The sequence below is a fragment of the Oncorhynchus masou genome, chromosome 23, assembly GCF_036934945.1.
Source record: "Oncorhynchus masou masou isolate Uvic2021 chromosome 23, UVic_Omas_1.1, whole genome shotgun sequence".
Lineage (NCBI taxonomy): Eukaryota > Metazoa > Chordata > Actinopteri > Salmoniformes > Salmonidae > Oncorhynchus > Oncorhynchus masou.
In genome coordinates this window covers 24,672,329-24,696,734 of record NC_088234.1, presented here as the reverse complement: position 1 = coordinate 24,696,734, position 24,406 = coordinate 24,672,329, and the positions used below count along the sequence as shown (strand labels likewise).

The window sequence follows — 24,406 nt, the reverse complement described above, 5'->3', positions numbered from 1 at the left end:
TCCACGGCCCTGTGTATCGGCCAAGGAAGAGGCCGCCTGTATGTCTCCCCAGCCTGGTGAGTCCTGTGCCTGCTCCCAGAACCAAGTTTCCCTCCAATCCGGATCTGCCAGAGCCGCCCTCCTGTCTGGAGTTGCCAGAGCCGCCCTCCTGTCTGGAGTTGCCAGAGCCGCCCTCCTGTCCGGAGCTGCCAGAGCCGCCCGTCTGTTCGGAGCTGCCAGAGCCGCCCGTCTGTCCGGAGCTGCCAGAGCCGCCCGTCAGTCCGGAGCTGCCAGAGCCGCCCGTCTGTCCGGAGCTGCTAGAGCCGCCCGTCAGTCCAGAGCTGCCAGAGCCGCCCGTCAGTCCGGGGCCGCCAGAGCCGACCCTTCCCTCCGGGGCCGCCAGAGCCGCCCTTCACTCCGGAGCCGCCAGAGTCGCCCTTCACTCCGGAGCCGCCAGACTCGCAGCCCCTCAGTCCAGAGGCGCCCCTCTGTCCAGAGGCGCCCCTCAGTCCAGAGGCACCCCTCAGTCCAGATGCGCCCCTCAGTCAAGACGCGCCCCTCAGTCAAGACGCGCCCCTCAGTCCAGTGGCGCCCTCTACGAGGGTCTTCAGTTCAGGGCCTGCTGCAAGGGTCCCCGCGCCAGAGGCGCCACCGAAGTGGGCCAAGACTGAGGTGGAGCGGGGTCCATGTCCCGCACCCGAGCCGCCGCCGTAAGGAAGGCCCACCCGGACCCTCCCCTTTAGAGTCAGGTTTTGCACCTTGGGGGGGGGGGGGTTACTGTCGCACCCTGGCCATAGAGAGGCTTTTATTCTCTATTTTGGTTTGGCCATGGTGTGACTAAGGTGGGCATTCTATGTTCCCTTTTCTATGTTTTTGTATTTCTTTGTTTTTGGCCGGGTATGTTTCTCAATCAGAGACAGCTGTCTATCGTTGTCTCTGATTGAGAAGTTACTTAGGTAGCTCTTGCCCACGTGGGCTTTGTGGGTAGTTGTTTCCTGTTTTGTGGTTTTTCACCTTACAGGACTGTTTCATGTCATTCACTCTCTTTGTTGTTTTTTGTCATTAAGTGTTCAGTTTATTTCATTAAATTTACTATGAACACTTACCACGCTGCGTGTTGGTTCGATGATTCCTATTCCTCATCATCAGATGAGGAGGAGAGCCGTTACATCTGACCTTTCTTTGGACACTGTGTTAACTAACCTCCAGACGAGCTTCAATGCCATACAACTCTCCTTTCTTGGCCTCCAACTGCTCTTCAATGCAAGTAAAACTAAATGCATGCTATTCAACCGATCGCTGCTCACAACTTCCCACCCTTCCAGCTTCACTACTCTGGACATTTCTGACTTAGAATATGTGGACAACTACAAATGCCTAGGTGTCTGGTTAGACTGTAAACTCTCCTTCCAGACTCACCTTAAGCATCTCCAATCCAAAATTAAATCTAGAATCGGCTTCCTATTTCGCAACAAAGCATCTTTCACTCATGCTGCCAAACATACCCTCGTAAAACTGACTATCCTACTGATCCTTGACTTCGGCGATGTCATTTACAAAATAGCCTCCAACACTCTACTCAGCAAATTGGATACAGTCTATCACAGTGCCATCCGTTTTGTCACCAAAGCCCCATATACCACTGTGACCTGTACGCTCTCGTTGGCTGGCCCTCGCTTTATATTCGTCGCCAAACCCACTGGCTCCAGGTCATCTATATGTCTTTGCTAGGTAGAGCCCCGGCTTATCTCAGCTCACTGGTCACCATAGCAGCACCCACCCGTAGCACGTGCTCCAGCAGGTATATTTCACTGGTCACCCCCAAAGCCAATTCCTCCGTTGGCACCTTTTCTTCTAGTTCTCTGCTGCCAATGACTGGAACAAACTGCAAAAATTACTGAAGCTGGAGACTCATATCTCCCTCTCTAATTTTAAGCACCGGCTGTCAGAGCAGCTCACAGATCACTGGACTTGTACTTAGCCCATCTGTAAATAGCCCATCCATAAATAGCCCATCCAGCTACCTCATCCCCATACTGTTATTTATTTTAAAAAACATTTTTTTTCCTCCTTTGCACCCCAGTATCTCTACTTGCACACTCATCTTCTGCACATCTATCACTCCAGTGTTTAATTGCTAAATTGTAATTATTTTGCCGCTATGGCCTATTTATTGCCTTACCTCCCTTATCCTTCCTCATTTGCACACACTGTATATAGACTCTTTCTATTGTATTATTGACTGTATGTTTGTTTATTCCATGTGTAACTCTGTGTTGTTGTTTGTGTCGCACTGCTTTGCTTTATCTTGGCCAGGTCTCAGTTGTAAATGAGAACTTGTTCTTAACGAGCCTACCTGGTTAAATGAAGGTGAAATAAAAATAAATAAAATAAAATTCAGGGCAGTTGGGGCAGAGCCTGTTTTGTGTATTATTTTGGCATTAATACGTGCCAATATATCCTCCAAACACCGGCTTCGAGGGCATTATCACTTAATTAAATATGTTTGGTCACATCTCTCACCCCCTTCCCTTTTGGTTGCTAGGTTCTAATTGACTCCAATGCAATAATTGCAGTGGCACAACGACATACTGCATTTCTCTATGACGCTGAAAGGGGAAATGAAGTGGGGCCCAATTGAAATGTGATTACCTTCCACTTCAGTGCTTCACTCCAGTCATTTAACATGAGGGACAGAGATTGAGTTTGCGTGATTATGGTGACCACTTAAGGGGCCAGTGGTGAGATGGCTTTAGTTAACACAAACGTCAAGTGCTCTGGTGCGCAGCACAATATGCAACGATATTACATATTGGAAATCCAGGCAATCAAACCATCAGATCAAAAAACATGTTTTTTTTAAATGAGATGATCTATCTATCTATCTATCTATCTATCTATCTATCTATCTATCTATCTATCTATCTATCTATCTATCCCATTTCAAACCAAATGACCATACTCTTATTATGCACATTCTAAACACTTGTAAATTCAAAGTGATTTTCATTGAACTATTGTATGATGTGTTATGCTCCTAACTCTCCACCCCCCCTGCTCATACAGATGCTGTGCACTAACCCCCGAGGCATTTAATTCAGAGGAGACCTACTTTGGCACAAGGGAGTCCTCTGGTGAGGCTTTGGAAAGCACCAACCTCCGCATCCTGTCCCTTTGCAGGTCCCAACCACCCAGAGAGCTCTACATCGCTGAGTCCCAGGATGAGACCTACTATGGGGAGACGGAGAGTGACACGGAGGCCGCCAGAGGGACCCATCTGGTCCGTACCCAGCTCTGCGGCCCAGAGTCCCAGTTACTCGGAGGGGGAGGGTACGGAGGTCGAGTAGGACCCCAGGGAGGGAGTTTCTCCCCAGGGGCAATGGTGGAGCTCCAGTTGTCCCTCTCTGAACACACCCTGGAGGATCCTGTCTGCACCTCCCTGGGGAGTGCTCTTGGAATAGAGGGGGAGATCCAGGCGAGAGAGGCCCTCCAGAACAAGGCCCTCCTCCATACCACCACCCACTCGCTCTACGTCTGTGGCCCAGCTAGGGAGCCCCTAAGTCAGCATGGAGTGGTGGAGATCACCCTGCAGCATCCCGCAGCCGGAAGGGGTTCTCCATGTCTGGTAGAGGGGGAGGGTGCCTGTGGGGCCAGTGGAAATGTTGGTGGAGCCCCCAGGGAGGAAGGAGCAGGGCAAAGCCAGGGAGCTCCTGCCTCCTTCACTGTCTCCTTCGGAATTCCCAAAGAGGGTGCCGAGCCGGCAGAGGAGCCAGACTCGGATTCGGAGAAGGACCTTGGGAAACCCAACAAGCACCGGGCCAGGCACGCCAGTGAGTACTCTATGCTTGTTTCCACTGCTACTAGTCCTGCTTTGTGTGTGTATTTATGAGGGTCAAATTACTGTTGTCTTATAGGGTGCACAGACTAATAGCAGACTGACATACTGTAGCACTGCTGTGAACTACATTTGTCAACTCAACTCTGGGAGGCATGTGTGCATTCCTGAGCCCGGTGCCCTGTTGCACACAAAAATGTGGCCCCAAAAATAGTAGATGCTCTTTCTTACTTGGGAGGGGTTTTGTTTGGACTGAAGCAGAGAGGTCCAGTTCAAGCCTGAATAGTATCCAGTTTGTAGTATCCAAGATCACTGAGGGCAGGATTGTGGCAATATAATGGGCAGAGATAGAGAATGATCATGTTTAAAAAAATATATATAAATGTTTTCCTCTAGCTTAGAATAGTGGCTTGATGAGGATGTCTCTTTCAGGGCGATAAGTATGACATTTAATTGAATGCCAGCGCATTGATGATGCCTGCAGAAGTGCTCTTTGACGGACACCAGCATGTGCTTCACTAGCCCGTTACCCGATCCTTTAAAACCGTATGTCTTAGCCCGAGCCGTAAAGCGAGCTTCACTCACTACTCCCAGTCTTCCTCCATCTTGAGGTTAGTCGTACTGAGAGAAATAAAAATGTAAGGATGGGTACTTTTTTAAATCACCGCTTTTTATGTTTGCGTATGTGTGTGTAGGGTTGATGCTGTGAAAGAGTGTGTGGACATGACTGTCGTCGCCTCGGGTTTAGGTGACAGATCCGAGAGTGGACTTACAGATAAGGAGTGGGAAAGGTGCTTGGGTGCTGGTGAATGCACTCCCGTCCCACAGACTATTTTTAATTCATTTTATCTCTTCTATGCTCTGCCATTGGCTCAAACTATGGGGACCACCCATTTGAATAGGCTTTCACAGCTTTCTTAATATCGTGTATTATAGGGGAACAAACTAGGAGGATATTAGACAGTTGGTCAGAGAATTAGGTAATTGCTTTTTGTGTTGATTTAATAGAGATTTTGGAGATTGAATGATCAAATCTGTGATAAGTTTCGGCACTGAGGTAAAGGGCTTTAAAGGACTTTTTGTTGGGCTATAGATAACCAAGTATTAGATCAGGACCAGGAAAATATTGAATGAATGAGTGAATGAATGGATTAGATTTAGCTCTTATGTATGTTTATGGAAATGTGTAGGTTATTGTTTGCATTTATGTCATTTGTAGGATTTCTACAAATGTTTTTTGCTTGAAAAAAAGATTCCGGTTTTCAATATAACGGGGTGAATACAATTGTCTGCTATGATATTTAACGCTGCTTTTAATTTACTATCTAATATCATGGTGTGATTTAAGTTTGCAGTTTGTCATAATTTCTGCTATTTTTCATGTCTGCCATTTAAACAGTGATTGTTTATATGAGTGAAATATCAGTGGAAGTAATTAGTGAGTGGTTGCTTTAATGTATTAAGATATGTTTTCACAATGTCATTAGGGTGGACATGCAGTGTTAAGGTGTATTCAAGATTATCATAAGACTCAGAAGAAAATGTGGTTGCATTGCAGGCCTGCTGGTATCTGAAAACAGTGTAACTTGGTGTGGAAAACATTTTACGATGGATGTTCATCCAAATGGAATGATTTGTGGTCGTCTCAATTAGACCCAAGCTATTAATAACCATTATATGCAGTTCAATTAAATAGGCCACAAGAAGCAACCATTTGAAATATCCCTCGTCTCTCTCCCTCTACCCTCTCTCTTCCTCCCTCCCTCCACCTGTCTCTCTCTCGCTATCTCTCTCCCTCTCTCTATTTTGCAGGGCTCAGGCGCAGTGAGAGCCTGTCAGACAAGCAGGTGAAGGAGGCCAAGTCTAAATGTAAGCGCATTGCTATTCTTCTGAACGCTGACGCTCCCAACCCCAACAACAAGGGGGTGTTGATGTTCAAGAGGCATCAACAGAGGGCCAAGAAGTACACACTCGTCAGCTACGGCACTGGTGAGAGCGAACCAGAGTACGAGGAAGACGACAGCGAGGAAGACTACGAGGAAAAAGACCCCCGAGCGATCAAATTTACCCTCTTAGCCACCACAAGCGATTCAGAGCTTGACGAGGACTTCATTACTAATGCCCATGGTGGAGGCAGAGTGATAACCTGCGACTGGGACACGGGACTACTCAATATCGAGCGCAAGCTCAATTCCGGAGAGGAGATGGAGCAACTGCCCAACACCACAGGCAAGGGGGCCACAATGTTTTCCCAGCGCCGCCAGCGCATGGACGAGATCGCTGCCGAACATGAGGAGATGAGGCGCCAGGGGATTCCTGTGGAGGGAGTGCAGGAGGTGGAGAAGCATGCAGCCTACCAGCAGATGGAGGAGCGCTCGTACATGCAGGCCACCACAGAGAGCCAGGCCTACATGGACGTGAACATGCACCAGAAGCAGCAGCAACAGTATCAGCAGTTCCAAGAACAGCAGTATTACGAGCAGCAACAGCAGCAGCAGCAGCAATACCAGCAGCAGCAGCAATACCAGCAGCAACAACAGTACGAACAGCAGCAATACAACCAGCAGCAGCAATACCAGCAGCAACAACCGTACGAGCAGCAGCAGTACCACCAGCAGCAGCAGCAAATTCAACAGTACTCATCTAACATGAATGGCGTCGCCAACCACCAAAGCAATGAAATGCAGAGTTCCATGAGCAATCGAACCCCCCAACCCTTCTCAGTACAAAACCAGGTGCCCATCCCATTTCTTACCCCAATGAGTGGGAACAACCAAGAAGCGATGAGTCAGGGGGAGCAGATTGCCTCACGCGACGAGCGCATTTCAACGCCGGCTATTAAGTCTGGGATCTTGCAGGACACAAGGAACAGATTCAAGGGCAAGCCAATGTTCAATTTCAAACAGGCTCCCAAAGTTCCACCCAACCCGGAGCTTATGAATCTCCTCAACAGGAGTGACAAGAAGTTCGATTTCGAGTCGGCTACGGAAGAGGACTACCTTAGCTTGGGGGCTGAGGCTTGCAACTTCCTCCAGTCACCAAGGGTCAAACATAAGACGCCTCCACCAGTCGCTCCCAAGCCCATCATTAATCCCAACTCTCCGCCTTGGTCCCCTCAGCCTGAGCTGGCCAACCAGGAGTTGCCACTGCATGCTGAAAATAGTGTCCCCGCACCTGCTACAGCCTCCGAGCCGGAGTCCGCCCCTGCTCCAGAACTGGATCCAACCCCTGTACCGGCCCCAGAACCCTCCCCCCCTCTTGCACCCCAGGAAGTTCCTGCCAACACCCCCTCTCCAGAAAAACACACATGGAGTCCCCCAGGGTCCCAGGCAGAGCAGCAGCCCCAGCAAGCGCCAGCCTGGGGAAGAAATGGACCTTCTCCACCTCAGCCTCATTCACAACCCGAGCCTCAAGTGAGTTCTAAGGCTCCACCACAAACACAGGCACAACAGCAGCCACAACTGCAGCCACCCGTGAGTACTTGGACACCTGCTGAAATGAAGCCCCAAGCTCCAGCTCCAAGTCAGTCCCCACCACAGCTCCCTTGGGTGACTCCCCAACCTCCTCCTCCTCAGCCTCAAGCTCAGCCTCAGCCACCAATTAATTATTGGGCTGCCCAGCCCCAATGGGCTCAACCTCAAGAGCAAGCACAGGTCCAACCACCATGGGTTCAGCATCAAGAACAAGTACAGCAACAGCCCCAGTCACATTGGGTTCAGCCTCAAGAACAAGTTCAGCAACAGCCCCAGCCACCATGGACTCAGGCTCAAGAACAAGCACAGGCCCAGCCACCATGGGTTCAACCTCAAGAACAAGTCCAGCAACAGCCCCAGCCACCTTGGGCTCAGCCTCAAGAACAAGTTCAGCAACAGCCCCAGCCACCATGGACTCAGCCTCAAGAACAAGCACAGGCCCAGCCATCATGGGTTCAACCTCAAGTTCAGCAACAGCCCCAGCCACCATGGGCTCAGCCTCAAGAACAAGTTCAGCAACAGCCCCAGCCACCTTGGGTTCAGCCTCAAGAACATGTACAGCAACAGCCCCAGCCACCATGGGGTCAACAACCTCAGCCTCCACAACAGGCTTGGCCCCAGGCCCAGGCCCAGCCTCAGCCACCTTGGATGTCATCACCTCAGCCTCCAATGAATGCATGGACACCACCACAGAGCCAGGCCCAGCCACCACAGCCACCTTGGGCCCAATCAGCCCAACCCCAACCTACAGCTCAGCCCCAACCCCATATGAATACATGGTCCCAAGCACCTGCTCAGGCTCAAGCACCTGCTCAGGCTCAGGCTCAAGCACAGCTACCCATTAATGCCTGGACCCCAGATCAGAATCAGGTCCAGCCACAGTCACATTGGGCCCAAACAACTCCAACCCAATCCCCATCCCAGCAATGCTGGCAACAGCCACCTCCACAGCAGACACCCCCACAGCCACCTATGAATGCATGGGCCCCGGCTCAGGCACAGCCTCAGACACACACAAGTACCTGGGCCCCACAACCACAGCAAGCCCCAGTAAAAACCCAGACCCCGATGGACAGAGTGGCTCAACCTTCTCCGAAACCTGGGAATGCGCCACAAAATGCTGCCCGTTCTATTCCTCCGCCTCGCCCACAGCGAATGAATTCTTACACACTTGGAGAAAGGTCATCGTCACCCCTCATCAATCCAATGGCCAGCGTGTTGGTACCAGTGCGAGGCATGGGCTCAGCTTTGTCGATGCCGGCTGTTACAGGGAAAGGAGCTGATTTGTTCGCCAAGAGGCAGTCTCGTATGGAGAAGTATGTAGTGGATTCGGACACTGTGCTGGCAGCCACTGCACAGGCAGCCCAGCAAGCCCAGGCAGCCACTGCACAGGAAAACAAGGCAAGGTCCACATCGCCCTCTCCCTCCGTACCTCATTCGTGGAAATATTCACCCAATTGCAGAGCTCCCCCTACATCAAATTACAACCCCATACAATCCCCATCCTACCCACCAGGGGCCATTAAGCAACCCCCTCCATCTAGCCCTATGGCCAAAGCCAAGAAAGGGAAAGGCAAACCTGCCTGCAAACCCCTTGCTGTTATAGATGTCATGAAACATCAGCCGTATCAGCTCAATGCCTCCCTTTTTACATATGGCCCAGCAGTGGAGGCTGCCGAGGCTGCCAAGGCCGCTGCACCAAAGCCTGCACCAGCCCCTGCCCCAGTCCCTACAAACCAAAACCAAAACCAACCAATCAGTTATGAGCAACTTTCCCCTGTCCAGCCGGCTGGACCAATGAATTCTGCCTATCCACAGCAGCCCCAGCAGCCCTATGGGATGCCCCCTCAACCACACATGCACGATAGTCCCTACCACCAAGTCCCACTTAATGCTTACCAGCCACCTAATAACCCCTACCAGCAAGCTCCTGCTGGCCCTTACCAACAACCATATAATCCCCTTTACCAACAAGCCCCTCCAGCCCCTTATCTACCCCAGCACCATCCCCAGCCCCAAGCTCCAAACTCTTCCTACCAACCGACCCCCCAAGGTCCATATCAGCCAGCCCATAGCCCCCCTTACCAAGCAGCACCCCAAGCCCCCTACCAGCCACTACCTCCCAGTACCTATGTGGTCCCCAGCTTTCCGATAGCGGCAAAGCCTGAGTCCATCTCTGGGGGCAGCACCGCTCCAAAGCCCAGGTTCATGGCCAAAAAGAGTTCAGCCCAGGTATGGAAGCCAGCACCTGTGGAGAAAGAATGAATTTCATAGGATGACTAAGTGATATTTGCTTGAAACAACATAAGATCTAGTTAAAATAGACATTCATACAAATGCAATATATTCATAGAAGGCTTTTAAGATGGCTTTTCTAAATATTTTACAGCCAACATATTGTTTTAAATGATGTCACAATATGACACAATTTAGAATGTCAAATATCGTCAAGTTCGGATGTAGTTTTCCACCAGCTAAGCAAAGCTTTTCAAAGTTTGTTTCTTAGCATTAATGCAATGCAAAACACATTGAACATGAAGTATATGATATTGGTATAGCTTATTACTTACCCGAGCCAACAAAAATTATAAAATGTAGATTTTCAAGAAAGCCATGAAATGCATTCAATGGACTTATGATGTGAATCAGTGTTGATTCATCGGAGTCTGTGAGCAGGCATTGACAGAATGTGAACAGGTGAGTGTTTATTGCTGAGAAAAAAATGGAAATGAGAGTAGATTGAAAGGTGATTTAAGAAAATGTTGGTGATGAGTACTAAGGAGGTGCCTGAGCGAGTGCTAATTTTGAGAATCTCTTCTGCAATATCAACAGTGTATTTGTTAGCTGTTAAGATGAGCAATAATTGTTTGTCAAAATTGACCTTGATGACAAAGAGAAGACTAAATGATTAGTAGTGACTAAAGAGGTTTAAAACATGGTAAGGGAGACCAGGACTGGTCAGTTGAAATATATTTAGAGACAATTTTGAGAACTGTCTGACTTTATTTGACATATTCTCCTGAGACCCAGTTTTAGATCATATATACATTTTTCATTAAGTTTATGAAGTTTTTGGGGTGAAGAAAAAAAACATGTCAAAGGATGTTCACTGTTGTGGCCATTAGGACTGGGTTGTTAGTAAACATGAAAAAATATGAACAATTACAGTAAGTGGGGGCAGTAGGTAAAGAACATTGTTTAGCTCTTATTTAATGTCACATATGATTACATTGCTCTCAAACTCACCAAACTATTCCTGAGATATTTACCTATTAGAAAACATTTGAATATCAAACTCACAAAAATGATAATTATACAATTACAGACACTTACTATGAAATGTGCTAATTGTGATGGTCGGCATTTTGAAGAACCAAAAAGAAAAAATGATCAAGGTGACACATGTTATCATTGGAAAGCCCAGAATGTCCTCTCAAAGGTACAACAGGATCTACCACAGTGGCATGTATGGCCTAAGAGATACGGACCAAAAACGAATGTCCATTAGAGAGGACGAAAATGAATTCCTGGATCTTAGGAGGATATGTATGTTTTGTATGTATAGAGAAATTATTTCGATTTGGTGGATATAATGCTCATGTGCTAAAATGAATAGGAAACCTGCCGAAATAATGTTCACGGAAAAATATTCATAAATTACATTGCAAAAAGTTAATGTATTATATTTTATGGAAGTATATAGGTAACTGCCAAAATAAAGGAAACACGAGTAAACTAGGGATACAAAGTACATTGAAAGCATGTGCTTCCACACAGGTGTCGTTCCTATGTTCATTAAGAAATGTTCATCTCATCATGCATAAGGTCATGTATAAAAATGGCCAGTTGCCCATTATTTTGGCTACCATGGCTAGAAGAGATCTTAGTGACTTTGAAAGAGAGGTCTCAAAGGAGCATAGGGGGTTTAAAGGGTGTGTGTGTGTGCGTGTGTGTGTCTCTGGCCCCCATCTCTGAGAGGTGGAATGTACTTGGACGAATGTAGGATGTAGATCGTGTACAATTTCCTTCAGCGTCTTCCAAAGACTCTACTTGAATGGTTTGGTTTTATTTTAAACTTTTTACCAGCTGTTGCATCATGTTAGGTTCCTACATTTAAACTGTCCCAATGTCACAGATTATATGTTTGTGTGTAGTGAGAGCTGTTGGTTTGGGAGGATTAGTCGGCTTGTATTTCACCTACACGAATGGCAGTCACGCACTACCTCTCTAGCTTTGGCCTACAAATGATTGTCTTTTCTCACTTTTCTGATTTCAGCTTTGCATCCTTTTTCTATGTTTCTGTCCACCTGCTCTTTAATTTGACATAATGCCAAAAACAAACATCATTAAAGGGATATTTAAATAAGCACAGTTACAGAAAATAGGTGAGCTAGGATGAAACCACCCTGAAATGTTAAAGGTATCATTTCGTATAGGGCTGCTTCCTTTCGTTCTTCAAGTTGTTTCTTTTTCATTTTCTTTTGTGTGTTTCTTCTCCATAGTGCACTTTCTGTAAGATTCACATCGGTGCAATTAAAATGTATTTTACCCTTCTGTTTGTGTTTCCTTGGTTGGTCTCTTCTGCATGCATTGTTTAGATCCCGTTCTGTTTGTTACTCCTTACTTTTCCTCCATACCTTCTTTATGCTTGGCACAACATTGTTCCCACCTTGTCACCACTTCACCCTATTTTCTGTACAAAACAAATGACCACACCCACACAATTAAAATATGTCTTCATTGTTTTGTTACTTCTTCACTCAAATATGACAACGGATGGATTTGTAGGTTTAGATTTACAAAACTGCAACACATCTTGTACTATTTTCAGTCATAGCAAAATACAAAATCATACTTTCAATAATCACAGCCGAAGTGACTTTGAGAACATAGAGACAACTAGGACAGAGGAGAAGGAACTTGTGCAGGTAATCCATGCCAACTTCTAAACAACTGACATGTTTATTGGCATAGCCAACATGATTCTGTACTGTCAGAGTGGATATAGCTACCACTGTTACCACTGTGTTTTATTATTGTAAATTCAATGGATAGCCAACCACTTTCCAATAATAGCTCACTGCTCGTCTTCTATAAAAGCCTTGTAACCAGCTAGCTGCACCTGCTTAGAAATCGGATATGTTCCTCACCCAAACTCCAGAGTTATCTAGAATGCTAGGGAAGTGCTCAAAAGGCACATTCCCATCCTTGAACGCATGGTCACTGATTCTGCATCAAGGGTATTTCGATCTTTGACGACCTCATCGAATTGGAGCGTGGAGTGACCTCTTTGGATAAGATTGGAGGATGAGCAAGCTGTGACCTAAGTGTTTACCCGTCAGTCTTGCATCATCATGTCGTTTTGGGATCCATGTTAGAGGGGTTGTCAAGGGGATGTCATCTGTTTAGAGGGAGTCTTAATATCAATCGGTGCCCAGAGCAGGCTGCAGGAACAGGCTATATCGGGTGGAAATTTGATCCCTACTTGAATGACCCGACTAGAAGAGTCCTGTCCTGGCCTGTTGGCTACACCTGCTTCTTAATCTCATGTAGATTTATGTATTTTATGCATGCTAAGGAATACTTATTTAGATGGATGGCAGCTAGTCTAACACTTAAGAGTGTTGTTTGAAAAGTTGCTGGTTCGAATCCCAGTGACGACGAGGTGAACAATCTGTCGTTGTGCCCTTGAGCAAGGCACTTAACCACAATTGCTTCTGTAAATCGCTCTGGATAAGACGGTCTGCTAGATGACTAGACCTGAAATGTAAAATGTGTTCTACTTGCTTGTCCATTTTAATTACTGTATAGACCTCTGTATGAGTTACGGGAAAGTCACAATCAAGACTAAAACTGGCTGTTCTAGAATGAACAGAAATGCATTTGTTGATGCACAACGTGTTTCCTGGTAGATTAAATGAGACAAGACCCCCAAAATGTGTTTGTTGTTCACACATTGCCTTTGCCAACAAATGCCCTCATCTCAGTATTTTTCATCTGAGGTAGTCAACAGGTAGTAATAGACAGCGCTTGCTTATAAACCAGTGACGTAGGAGCCAAGTGGAAAACATAGTGCTACAAATGGATTTGATATTTTCTATCACGACAGACCAGGAAACTCTCTCTCCAATGGCCCCAGTTGCCATGACATCATCAAATTCCTAACGGTGACACGCAATGCTAACTGGACTCCCCAATGGTGTGGTAGAGTCAGACTCAATGGTGCCCATCTAAGTTTGACCTTCCATCCCCTACCGTCACCCCCTCCAACCCAAGGCAGACACCCAAGCGTCCCTGGCTGTGGCTGGGAATCAGCGATTAGTTCATGCCTCCCCCCCACCCCCCCACACACACATTCGGCAAATGTGACAAATACAATTTTATTTGATTTATTCATATCGTACCCACATTTAACAACCGTCATTCTGTTCATATACATTTTTGATACATTATCAATAAGTGAACTTAAGCTATGGGTTAGCAATGGAAAACAGATAGAAAAGTTAAATAGAACAGTGGGATATTTCTTTTCCATTTTTCCAATCATTTTCAAAATCTCTCAATCTCCTACTGGGTCATTCCATGTCATTTCAGCAACCCATGACACCCACCATCTCGGATTGTTCTGAAATCGTTTCTGTAGTTAGAAACAGATAAGATAGGCATTCCGGAAACCATATTTTGTTGAAATATAATTGATCTCTGAGACATTAAGCTAACTGATTGCACCCAAATTGGCCATTTCAATTTATAGGACTCATGTAATATTCAATAACTATAGTACCTAACATCCAATTTGGAACCAACAAAAATTCTAACAATAACCACGTTTCTTTCCACTGTTGTTATGCGAGTAAAGTCATACCGTATAAAAAAAATCAACAGCTGTGATGGAGATAATTTGTTAATTCGACATGAACCAAAATATAAACGCAACATGTAAAGTGTTGGTCCCATGTTTCATGAGGTGAAGTAAAAAAATCCCAGAAATGTTCTATATGCACAAAAACTGTATTGATCTCAGATTTTGTGCACAAATTTGTTTACATCCCTGTTCGTGAGCATTTCTCCTTTGCCAAGATAATCCATCTACCTGACCTGTGTGGCATATCAAGAAGCTGATTAAACAGCATAATCATTACACAGGTGCACCTTTTTCTGTGACAATAAAGGGCCACTCTTTAATTTTTTTAAATGTTTATTTAACTAGGCAAGTCAGTTAAGAACAAATTCGTATTTACAATGACGGCCTACTGGGGAACAGTGGGTTAACTGCCTTGTTGTCACATGTGCTCCCTCTCTGGCCTCTAGGTCACCAGGCTGCTAGTTATGGCGCACACCTGTCACCATCGTTACACGCACCTGCACGTCATCCAACTCACCCCCTGATTCCATTCCCTATATTTGTCACTCATGACACAGGTTCCTTCCACAGATGTTATTGTTTCTGTTCCTGTGTTTTGTTCGTGTTTCTTATTTTGTGTTTATTAAAACACTCCCTCCCTGAACTTGCTTCCTGACTCTCAGCGCGCTACTTTACCTTGTCAGCTCGGGGATTCGATCCAGCAATGTTTTGGTTATTGGCCCAATGCTCTAACCACTAGGCTACCTGCTGCCCCTAATGTGCAGTTTTGTCACACAACACAATGCCACAGATGTATCAAGCTTTGGGGGAGTGTGCAATTGGCATGCTGAGCTGTTGCCAGAGAATTAAATGTTCATTTCTTTACCATTTATTCGCCTCCAATGTCATTTTAGAGAATTTGGCAGTATGGGCAGGAATAAGCTACGGACAATGAACACAATTGCATTTTATCGATGGCAATTTGATTGAACAAAAACACTGTGACGAAATTCTGAGGGCCATTTCTGTTCAGTATAATAACCATCATATCAAAGTTAACTTGGAGTCATGTGATGCCAGGTTCACGGTGTACCCTCCGACACATTGGTGCGGCTGGCTTCCGGGTTGTATGTGCGCTGTGTTAAGAAGCAGTACGGCTGGTTGGGTTGTGTATCGGAGGACGCATGACTTTCAATCTTCGTCTCTCCCGAGCCCGTACGGGAGTTGTAGCGATGAGACAAGATAGTAGCAACTTCAACAATTGGATACCACGAAATTGGGGAGAAAAAGGGGTAAAAAAAAAGAATACATAATAATCTCATCCTGTAGACTAGCCTACCCACATTGTATCTGTATCTGCGCACGTGCCAAGACCAGAGTAGGCACATTTTTGCTTCATGTGGATTTTAGAATATTCACATAAAAATCTGTTGCCAATTGGATGGAAACCTAGCTATTGAGTAAGACATGAGGAATCCAAAGAAGTGGGCAAAAGCCATACACGGATCCCCACACCAATCCAACCCAAACAACGAGTATATAGTATCGATTCTCTATGTTTGAAAGGTAGTATAGAGCTGCAGCTTGGAGTATTGTTTCTATCAAATCAAATCAAATTTTATTTGTCACATGCACCGATACAACAGGTGTAGACCTTACCGTGATCTTGCAGAGTTACTCCATCACAAGAGTTGCATTTGGCGAAAGGCTTGGCACAAGCCTACTCAAGCTGACTGGCTCTCATTCAGGCAAATTAGAAATAAGTGCACTCAGGCTATCCGGAAGGACAAAGTTAGTTACTTTAAGGAGCAGTTCTCTCTCTATGGGTCTAACTCCAAGAAATTCTGGAAAACAGTTAAAAACCTGGAGAATAAACCTTCCTCCTCACAGCTGCCCATGTCCCTTAATGATGATGATGTGGTTGTTACTGACAAGAAGTACATGGCTGAGCTCTTTAATCACCACTTTATTAAGTCAGGATTCCTATTTGACTCAGCCATGCCTCCTTTCCCGTCCACCATTGCTGCCCCTTTGATTGCCAAGCCTATCTCTGACCTTTATAACCTGTCTCTCCTCTCTGGGAAGCTTCCATTACTTGGAAGGAAGCCACAGTTAGTCCTTTATTTAAAAGGGGAGATCAAGCTGATTCTAACTGTATTAGGCCTATTTCTATTTTGCCCCGTTTGTCACAAGTGTTGGAAAAACTTGTCAATAATCAACTGACTGGCTTTCTTGATGTCTATAGTATTCTCTGGGGTATGGACAAATCACTGCACTGTATACCCGTCGCAAGACCCACTGGTTTTTGCTTATTTTTAAAACCCTCTTAGGCCTCACTCCCCCCAATCTGAGATATCTACTGCAGCCCTCATCCTCCACATTCAACACCCGTTCTGCGAGTCACATTCTGTTAAAGGTCACCAAAGCACACACATCCCTGGGTCGCTCCTCTTTTCAGTTCGCTGCAGCTAGCAACTGGAACGAGCTGCAACAAACACTAAAACTGGACAGTTTTATCTCAATCATCTTCATTCATTCTTAATCATGGACACTCTTACTGACAGTTGTGGCTGCTTTGTGTGATGTATTGTTGTCTCTCCCTTCTTGACCTTTGTGCTGTTGACTGTGCCCAATAATGTTTGCACCATGTTTTGTGCTGCTACCGTGTTGTGTTCGTACCATGTTGTGTTGGGTTGCTACCATGCTGTGTTGTTATGTGTTGCTGCCTTGCTTTGTTGTTGTCTTAGGTCTCTCTTTATGTAGTGTTGTTTTGCCTCTCCTGCTGTGATGTGTGTTTTGTCCTATATTTATATTGTTTTTATTTGTTTATTTTAATCCCAGGCCCTCGTCCCCACAGCAGGCCTTTTGCCTTTTGGTAGGCCGTCATTGTGAATAAGAATTTGTTCTTAACTGACTTGCCTAGTTAAATAAAGGTTCAATAGAATGAATAAATAAAAACAGTGAAATGCTTACTTTACAAGCCCTTAACCAACAATGCAGTTCAAGAAATAGAGTTAAGACAATATTAGCTAAATAAACTACGTAAATAGTCCAGGTGGCCATTTGATCAATTGTTCAGCAGTCTTATGGCTTGGGGGTAGAAGCTGTTAAGGAACCTTTTGGACCTAGACTTGGTGCTACAGTACCGCTTGCCGTGCGGTAGCAGAGAGAACTGTCTATGACTTGGGTGACAGGAGTCTTTGACAATTTTTGGGGCCTTCCTTCCTTCTGAGCAATATATTCTCAGTAAATTTGGTGAGTTCTTTTGACCTGTTCAGAGAAATTAGGGTGTATGTCCTATCCTATATCCTGATATATATCCTATATCCTGATATTGCCAGGTTCTGAACACTAGATGGTGCTGTTCCTGCTATTAGGTGATTTTTAAAGAACCCCCCCCCCCCCTCCCCCTATTGTTAAAGGGTTAGTTCATTCAAATCACAAAACACATATTGGTTACCCGTTAACCAGTCGATGGAAAAAGTATGACAGCAACCCATGCTTTGCTTTTGTTTACTTGGCCACTGTTTAAAAAGCAAACTTTTCAGCATTTGTGGCACAAATCCAACTCAAGTCAATAGTACCTATATTAGCCCTTTCACACTTCATTTTCAAATCATCTATAAGTAACATCATTGAGTTACACAATACATTTGTTGATACAGGAAGTGTGAAAATATAGGTACAATTGAGTTGCATTGGATTTGTGACACAAATGCTAAAACGTTAGCATTTGAAACAGTGGCCATGTAAACACAACCGAAGCATGGGTTGCTGTCATACCTGGTCCACTGACTGCTTACAAGAAAACCAATATGTAATTTGGGTGAACTATAAAAAAGAATCACCTAATTTCAGGATCAACACAATCTAGTTGTCAGTACCTGGTAATATCAGTGAGACATAAACCCAACAACTTCAATTACTAATTTCTCTGAACAGTGGGGAAAATCATTACAAAATTACAAAAGCCTGCCACACCAATGCGTCGGAGGAAACACCGTCCAGCTGGCGACCGAAGTAAGCTTGCTGGCGCCTGGTCCTCCACAAGGAGTCGCTAGAGTGCGATGGGACAAGGAAATGCCGTCCGGCCAAACCCTCCCGAACCTAGACGATACTGGGCCAATTGTGCACTGCCTTATGGATCTCCCGGTCACAGCCAGCTGTGACACAGCCTGGGATTGAACTCGGTTCTGGAGTGACACCCCAAGCACTGCAATGCCTTAGACCGCTGCGCCACTCGGGAGCCTGTACAAATCCTCTTTAACATCATTCTTAGAATTAAATATGAGCTTACATTGTCTACTAATCTAGTTAAGCCCATTCATATGTGTCCCAGTCCAAATAATGACAGCTGGATCACAAAGACAGCTGGATCTTGGATTCCTCTTACAGCTTACAGGATATCTTGACTAAACAAGTTATTCATTGAATTTCGCCCTAAAATTACTCACATTTTGCTGCAATTGACTTCACTCTCTTGCTGTCCGATGAGTCACAAGTTTCTATAGGAGCTGATCTTATTGGCTGTTTTTACACATATTCACCAGATGGCAGCACACTCCCATCTGAGCGGTTTAAATTACAGGAAGACTGTTTGGATCATACAAGAGACGCTGCCAGCATTGCCCACTCGACACATTTCCTCCCCCTGTGCAGGCATTCCAAAGGGGGACTTAAAAGGACCCTGTTCTTTGATACAACGAGAGGCACAAGATAACAGTCATTGGGGAGATTTGCTGACTCATTGAGATACCTTAAAAGTGAAGCATGTAATCCACGAAGCCAGTCAGATCCAATTTAAATAAGCTAAATGTGACTATCAATAGAAACACATACTCATAAGCCAATTGTTCTGAGAAATCCAAAGACCGTCTAGGTGTTGGAATTGTAACAATAAGAAAATGGTGAAGTAGCCTCCTTGAGTAGTCGTCCTCTATCTGGTTGATTGTGGTAGTTTTCTTCTTTTAGAACATTGCAGCATGAATCTTAACTCCTAAAAGATTCTGATTACCAAAATACTCCTCATATGATGTAGGACTAATGCTGTGTTATTTCCATTTACTCAAGAGAACACAAACAAATGATTTATAACATAACTAATGGGGGTTCTAAACATCTAATTGCTTTAGTTAGGTTCTCGATTTAATAATAATAATAATATACCACATCAAAAATATTACTTGAAAGATGACCTAACATAAGTTTTATAGTTACACATTATTGTGCTGCATGAGATTGAAGAGCATACTGGAGATTATATGTGGATTTTAAATGCTCAAAGGAAGCTCTCAAAATTCGTCAAAGACATTTTCAAAGTTAAACTCTGCTATTTGCTAGGAGACAGACAAGAATATCAAAATCTGCCTCTGTCTGAAGTAAACATGTCTGAATGTCCCTTTTCCAGGAGTTTGGCCGGAGCTACAATCTGTCCCCACCCGACGCCAAAGCACCATCGCTGGGCCTCCGGTCATCATCTGGATCCCCCTTTCCCTCATACAAATCCCTGGTACAGGCCTCGTCTGCTCAGGCCCCCCCGGGGAAGCAGACGTCATGGCTGGACAGGAGTCACAAGCCTCCTTCCCCCTGGGAGGCCGCAGCTCACCACCCCATGGGCCTGGTTGACGAGGCCTTCGCCTTCCAGAACCTCCAGCAGGCCATCGCCTTCAACGTTCGCTCGGCTGCCCAGCGCAAACTCCTCCCTGAGCCCCCTGCCGAGTGGAAGGCTAGGGTGTCTGACGACCCTCCCAGGAAGACTGAGGTATGGAACACGAACCAAAGATGGAACAAGAGACAGAGCTGGGGTCAGAGCCAGGGTCAGAGCCAGGGTCAGAACCAGGATCAGAGTCGGAGTTACAGCAGAGTTATGCCTCCGTTACTGTCCTCGACCAAGAGCATAGCCTCGGCCCCCGCTGGTCCGACTGGTTACAGGTCCCTGCCCAGACAGTGGCAGCCACAGAGGTCCCTGACGGAGACCAACATCGGGCCCTCTGGGGCTATTCATGGGTACGGAAGGCCCCTTGTGGGCCAGCAGCAGCCGAGCTACAGATCTGTGTACCACACTAACTGGAGCTGGAGACGCTAGAGGCAGACAAACATGATGGTTACTTCATAACAAGACCAAAAAGTAACTCCAGGATATTCAGATGAAGCTGGTAATTGTGGCCATATATATCACCATTAAATAAAACTTGGGACATTGGGATAACACATTGATTGAGGAGAGTGAGGGACTAGCTTTTATGTTTGTGATGTGTATAGGAGAGAGTTTTAGAGGGAGGTCTGTTTTAGATCTGCTTATTCGGTTTCACTGAGAATACTGCTACGAGTATACAGATGATGACATTCCCGCACCAGAATTTAGTTGAGAGAGACAGAATGTTGCATTGCATTCAAGTACGCATAAATGCCAGACAGATTAAGCCAGTAAATGTTTTGGTTTTGGGGACACTGTCAATGATGGTTCTATTTTAGCAAATGGGCCACTATTGAGTTTAACTTTATCAAGTTTTCTTTGGACAAAAATCAATGAGTGATTGACGGTGCAATTCCACCCTTCTTTTTGCTTCAGAGGCTTTCATTTCATCAAACACTGTGAGGCGATAGTGGCATTCAAAGTAAGTGAAATCAATAGTATTTCTTTAGAGGACGTAATGGGCATAAAGTATGTTGTAAGGCAGAATGTGTAATTGGCATGTATAAAAATGAAAGGATAGGAGTAATGAATGGACAGGTACACTGAACAAAATATAAACGCAACATGTGAAGTGTTAGTGCCATGTTTAATGAGCTGAAATAAAATAACCCAGAAATGTTCCATATGCACAAAAAACGTATTTCTCTCAAATTTTAGTGAGCATTTCTCCTTTGCCAAGATAATCCATCCACCTGACTGGTGTGGCATATCAAGAAGCTGATTAAACAGCATGATTATTACACAGGTGCATCTTGTGCTGGGGACAATAAAAGGCCACTCGAAAATGTGCAGTTTTGTCACACAACACAATTCCACAGATGTCTCAAGGTTTGATGTAGCATGCAATTGGCATGCTGACTGCAGGAATGTCCATTAGAGTTTTTGCCAGATAATATGATGTTAATCTCTCTACCATAAGCCACCTCCAAGATTGTTTTAGAGAATTTGTCAGTACTTCCAACCGGCTTCACAACCGCAGACTACGTGTATGGCGTTGTGGAGGCGAGTGGTTTGCCGATGTCAACGTTGTAAACAGAGTGACGTATGGTGGAGGTGGGGTATTGTTATGGACAGGCATGGGCAGACAACGAACACAATTGCATTTTATCGATGGCAATGTAAATGCACAGAGATACCGTGACGAGATTCTGAGGCTCATTGCTGTGCCATTCATCCGCCGCCATCACCTTATGTTTCAGCATGATAATGCATGGCCTCTTGTCACAAGGATCGGTACATGATTCCTGGAAGCTGAAAATTTGATTTCTTCCATGGCCTGCATACTCACCAGACATGTCACCCATTGAGCATGTTTGGGATGCTCTGGATTGATGTGTTCCAGTTCCTGCCGATATCCAACAACTTAGCACAGCCATTGAAGTGGAGTGGTACAATATTCCACAGGCCACAATCAACAGCCTGATCAACTTGATGCGAAGGAGATGTGTTGCACTGCATAAGGCAAATGGTGGTCACGCCAGATACTGACTGGTTTTCTGATCCACGCCCCTACCTTTTTTGAAGGTACTGTGTCAGTGGCCAACAGATGAATATTTGTATTCCCAGTCATGTGAAATCTATAGATTAGGGCCTAATGAATTTATTTAAATTGACTGATTCCTTATATGAACTGTTGCTCAGTAAAATCTTTGAAATTTTTGCATGTTGCGTTTGTATTTTTGAAAAGTATATATTTGTGTCAAAGACATTGAATGCTGTGGGAAGTATACCTGCTATGTTTGCTGTGCATCATACAGATCACCCACTCTCACCAATGAACACAACACAAGGCCAGTGTGAAATTGCGGTGCAGTACAATAATGTGCGTCGACAAGCTAAAACCTAGTACGATAGCGTTAGTTGATAGGACACTAAAGCTTTGAGAATCACACAGCAGAACACAGGTGGCACGATAGTGGTTGGTGGCGTTAGACAAAAAAGGGTCAGGTTTGATGGTTTTATGATGTTGAAGTTCAACTGTGGATGTATTTACATTGCATTCTGATTTTTGTGGTGTTTGTGTACTCGCATGTCTTGTCAAACGAATGATGCTGGGAAATGCTTAGGGAGTCAATTAAAGCCAAGAAAACAATTTTACATCCAGAGCAAGGAGCTATGGACACAGGGCTGAATACTGATCTGGGATATAAATCATATCTCAAACATCCACATAAATCATAAATATTTAGGTAAGTCCTTTAGAAGACTTTACATAAATATATCAAGGCCAAGATTTCAACACTTACTGCATAGTGAGAAGAAATACTGCTGATGCATTATGGGTCTAAACCAGGCTTAAAACTTGGGAAATGGATAAATCTATAACTCAGCAAGTTGGGAAGACAGGTTATTAAGTAAGCTCTCCACTTAGAGAGATCAATTCATTATTTTCTCTGGCTGCCTTTTATGTACTACATGAACATGTGGCAGAGAACCAGGGGATGTGTCCCAAATGGCACCCTATTCCCTATATAGTGCACTACATTTGACCAGGGTAGATCGGGGGCTCTGGTCAAAAGTAGTGAACTATATAGGGAATGAAGGGGAGAGCATCAAGCTCTCTAATTTATCTAACATGACATTCTTTCTCCTGCAAGATATTTATCCAAGTGATTACACTGTGGGCACCTGGAAAAATAATATCCAGGTATGTAACAGTGTTAACACCAGGCACATTAGAGAGAATCGAGTGAGGGATGGAAATTATGTTCTTGGACTTTGATATTTGCTGTTGTCCGTGGCTGGTGAGAAATAGGCTTCGAGGAAATAGATAATGTAGAATAAAGTAGAAAATGAATGATTGTATTTTAATTATTTGGTCATGGATGTGTATGAAGTTGAAATTGTGAGATACATCACATGCATTTGTCTGTGTTACTTATTTCTTTCATTACTTTTCATAGCAGGCCTACCAACTGTATGTGTGAATGCGATGGATCAAATTCTGAATGTTCATGTATCATCTCTTATTATTGCAAGATTTGAAATTCTTGTCTCACAGAGTGAACACTAATATCTCTCTATCATGTGATTTTAGATGCCCACTGTATTTGTGGCATCAGCAATATGTTTGAGTGATAGTGATGTATTCATGGTTTTTCTTTTTTGTTTATTTTACACAAACACTTTCTGTCCAAACAATTAGCTAATGTCTGTTTGAACTGTATAATTCCGAAGTTCAAAGTGTTCTTTTCGTTGATTTTGATTTCTTCATTGGATTTCAGTAGGCTACTATTCTGAGCTGTATGAGGCATTTTGGAAAATAAAAAAGCATTGGCCTACTGACTAAGTATTTGTATTGTTGTGTTGTTGTGGGACTGACATGTTTCCGCAGACTGGTCTCATAGACTAGACTTAACCTACTAAACGCAAATCCGGGACACTCAAATTAGTATGATATGTTACTTTTGATATGCTTACATAAGGTAGAACAGTGGTCACCAACCGGTCGCCAAACATTTCTGTAAAAAACTCAATGATAAAGCCTTGCATTCCTATTTATTGTATTCGTTTCGCACTGTTGGCGGTAGGTGCACTTGATTCAGCAGCCCTACCTACGGGAAGGACTATTTCATGTGTCTGAAGGTAGAACGCACAGCAAAGTTAATACCGTCTGATTTCAAAACCATGACTAGAAAGAGACTCAAGGAATATAGCAAAGAGCTGCTGTTTTTAAGAGTAAGTTCATGACTAAGTTCTTATTCTGCAGTCAACACTGTTCAACCCTTTTATAAGCCAGAAAATGTGTGTTCTCCCTCCTTCCACTCACGCTACAACTAACACTGCAGCTGCACTGAATGACTATAGCAAAGTGTTCCGATAAGCTTGCGTTATTATTAACGGATTGCTGCTCCCTCCCTCCCCTCAGACTGACCATCAGATGCAGGCCATCAAATTAAACTAATTATTATGCTCACTCAGCTGTGCCTCACAGGTAATACTACAAATTATCTATGATCACATACCTACATTTAAAAAAATATAATTTCAAAATTATATAAGAACAACATTGGCAGGGCAATTCAAGCATAGACAATATGCAGTGATAATGGATTGGGCCTATAGCCGACTGCACAAAC

The 24,406-nt window shown here is 44.6% G+C and overlaps 1 protein-coding gene across 2 annotated transcripts in view; it reads left to right on the top strand.

The window, feature by feature from the left end:
- LOC135510610 (synaptopodin-2-like) overlaps positions 1-23,616 on the top strand; it is a 62,826-nt gene extending 39,210 nt beyond the window's left edge. The window contains exons 3-5 of one of the 2 annotated variants that reach the window (XM_064931668.1): positions 3,160-3,809; positions 5,627-9,519; positions 19,539-23,616. In XM_064931668.1, the coding sequence (XP_064787740.1) occupies positions 3,160-3,809; positions 5,627-9,519; positions 19,539-20,216 (5,221 nt within the window). In that variant the 3' untranslated portion in view covers positions 20,217-23,616. Of the gene's footprint in view, positions 1-3,045; positions 3,810-5,626; positions 9,520-19,538 lie in introns of both variants that reach the window. The other variant, XM_064931667.1, reaches the window with a different exon arrangement.
- The last annotated feature ends 790 nt before the right edge of the window (positions 23,617-24,406 follow it).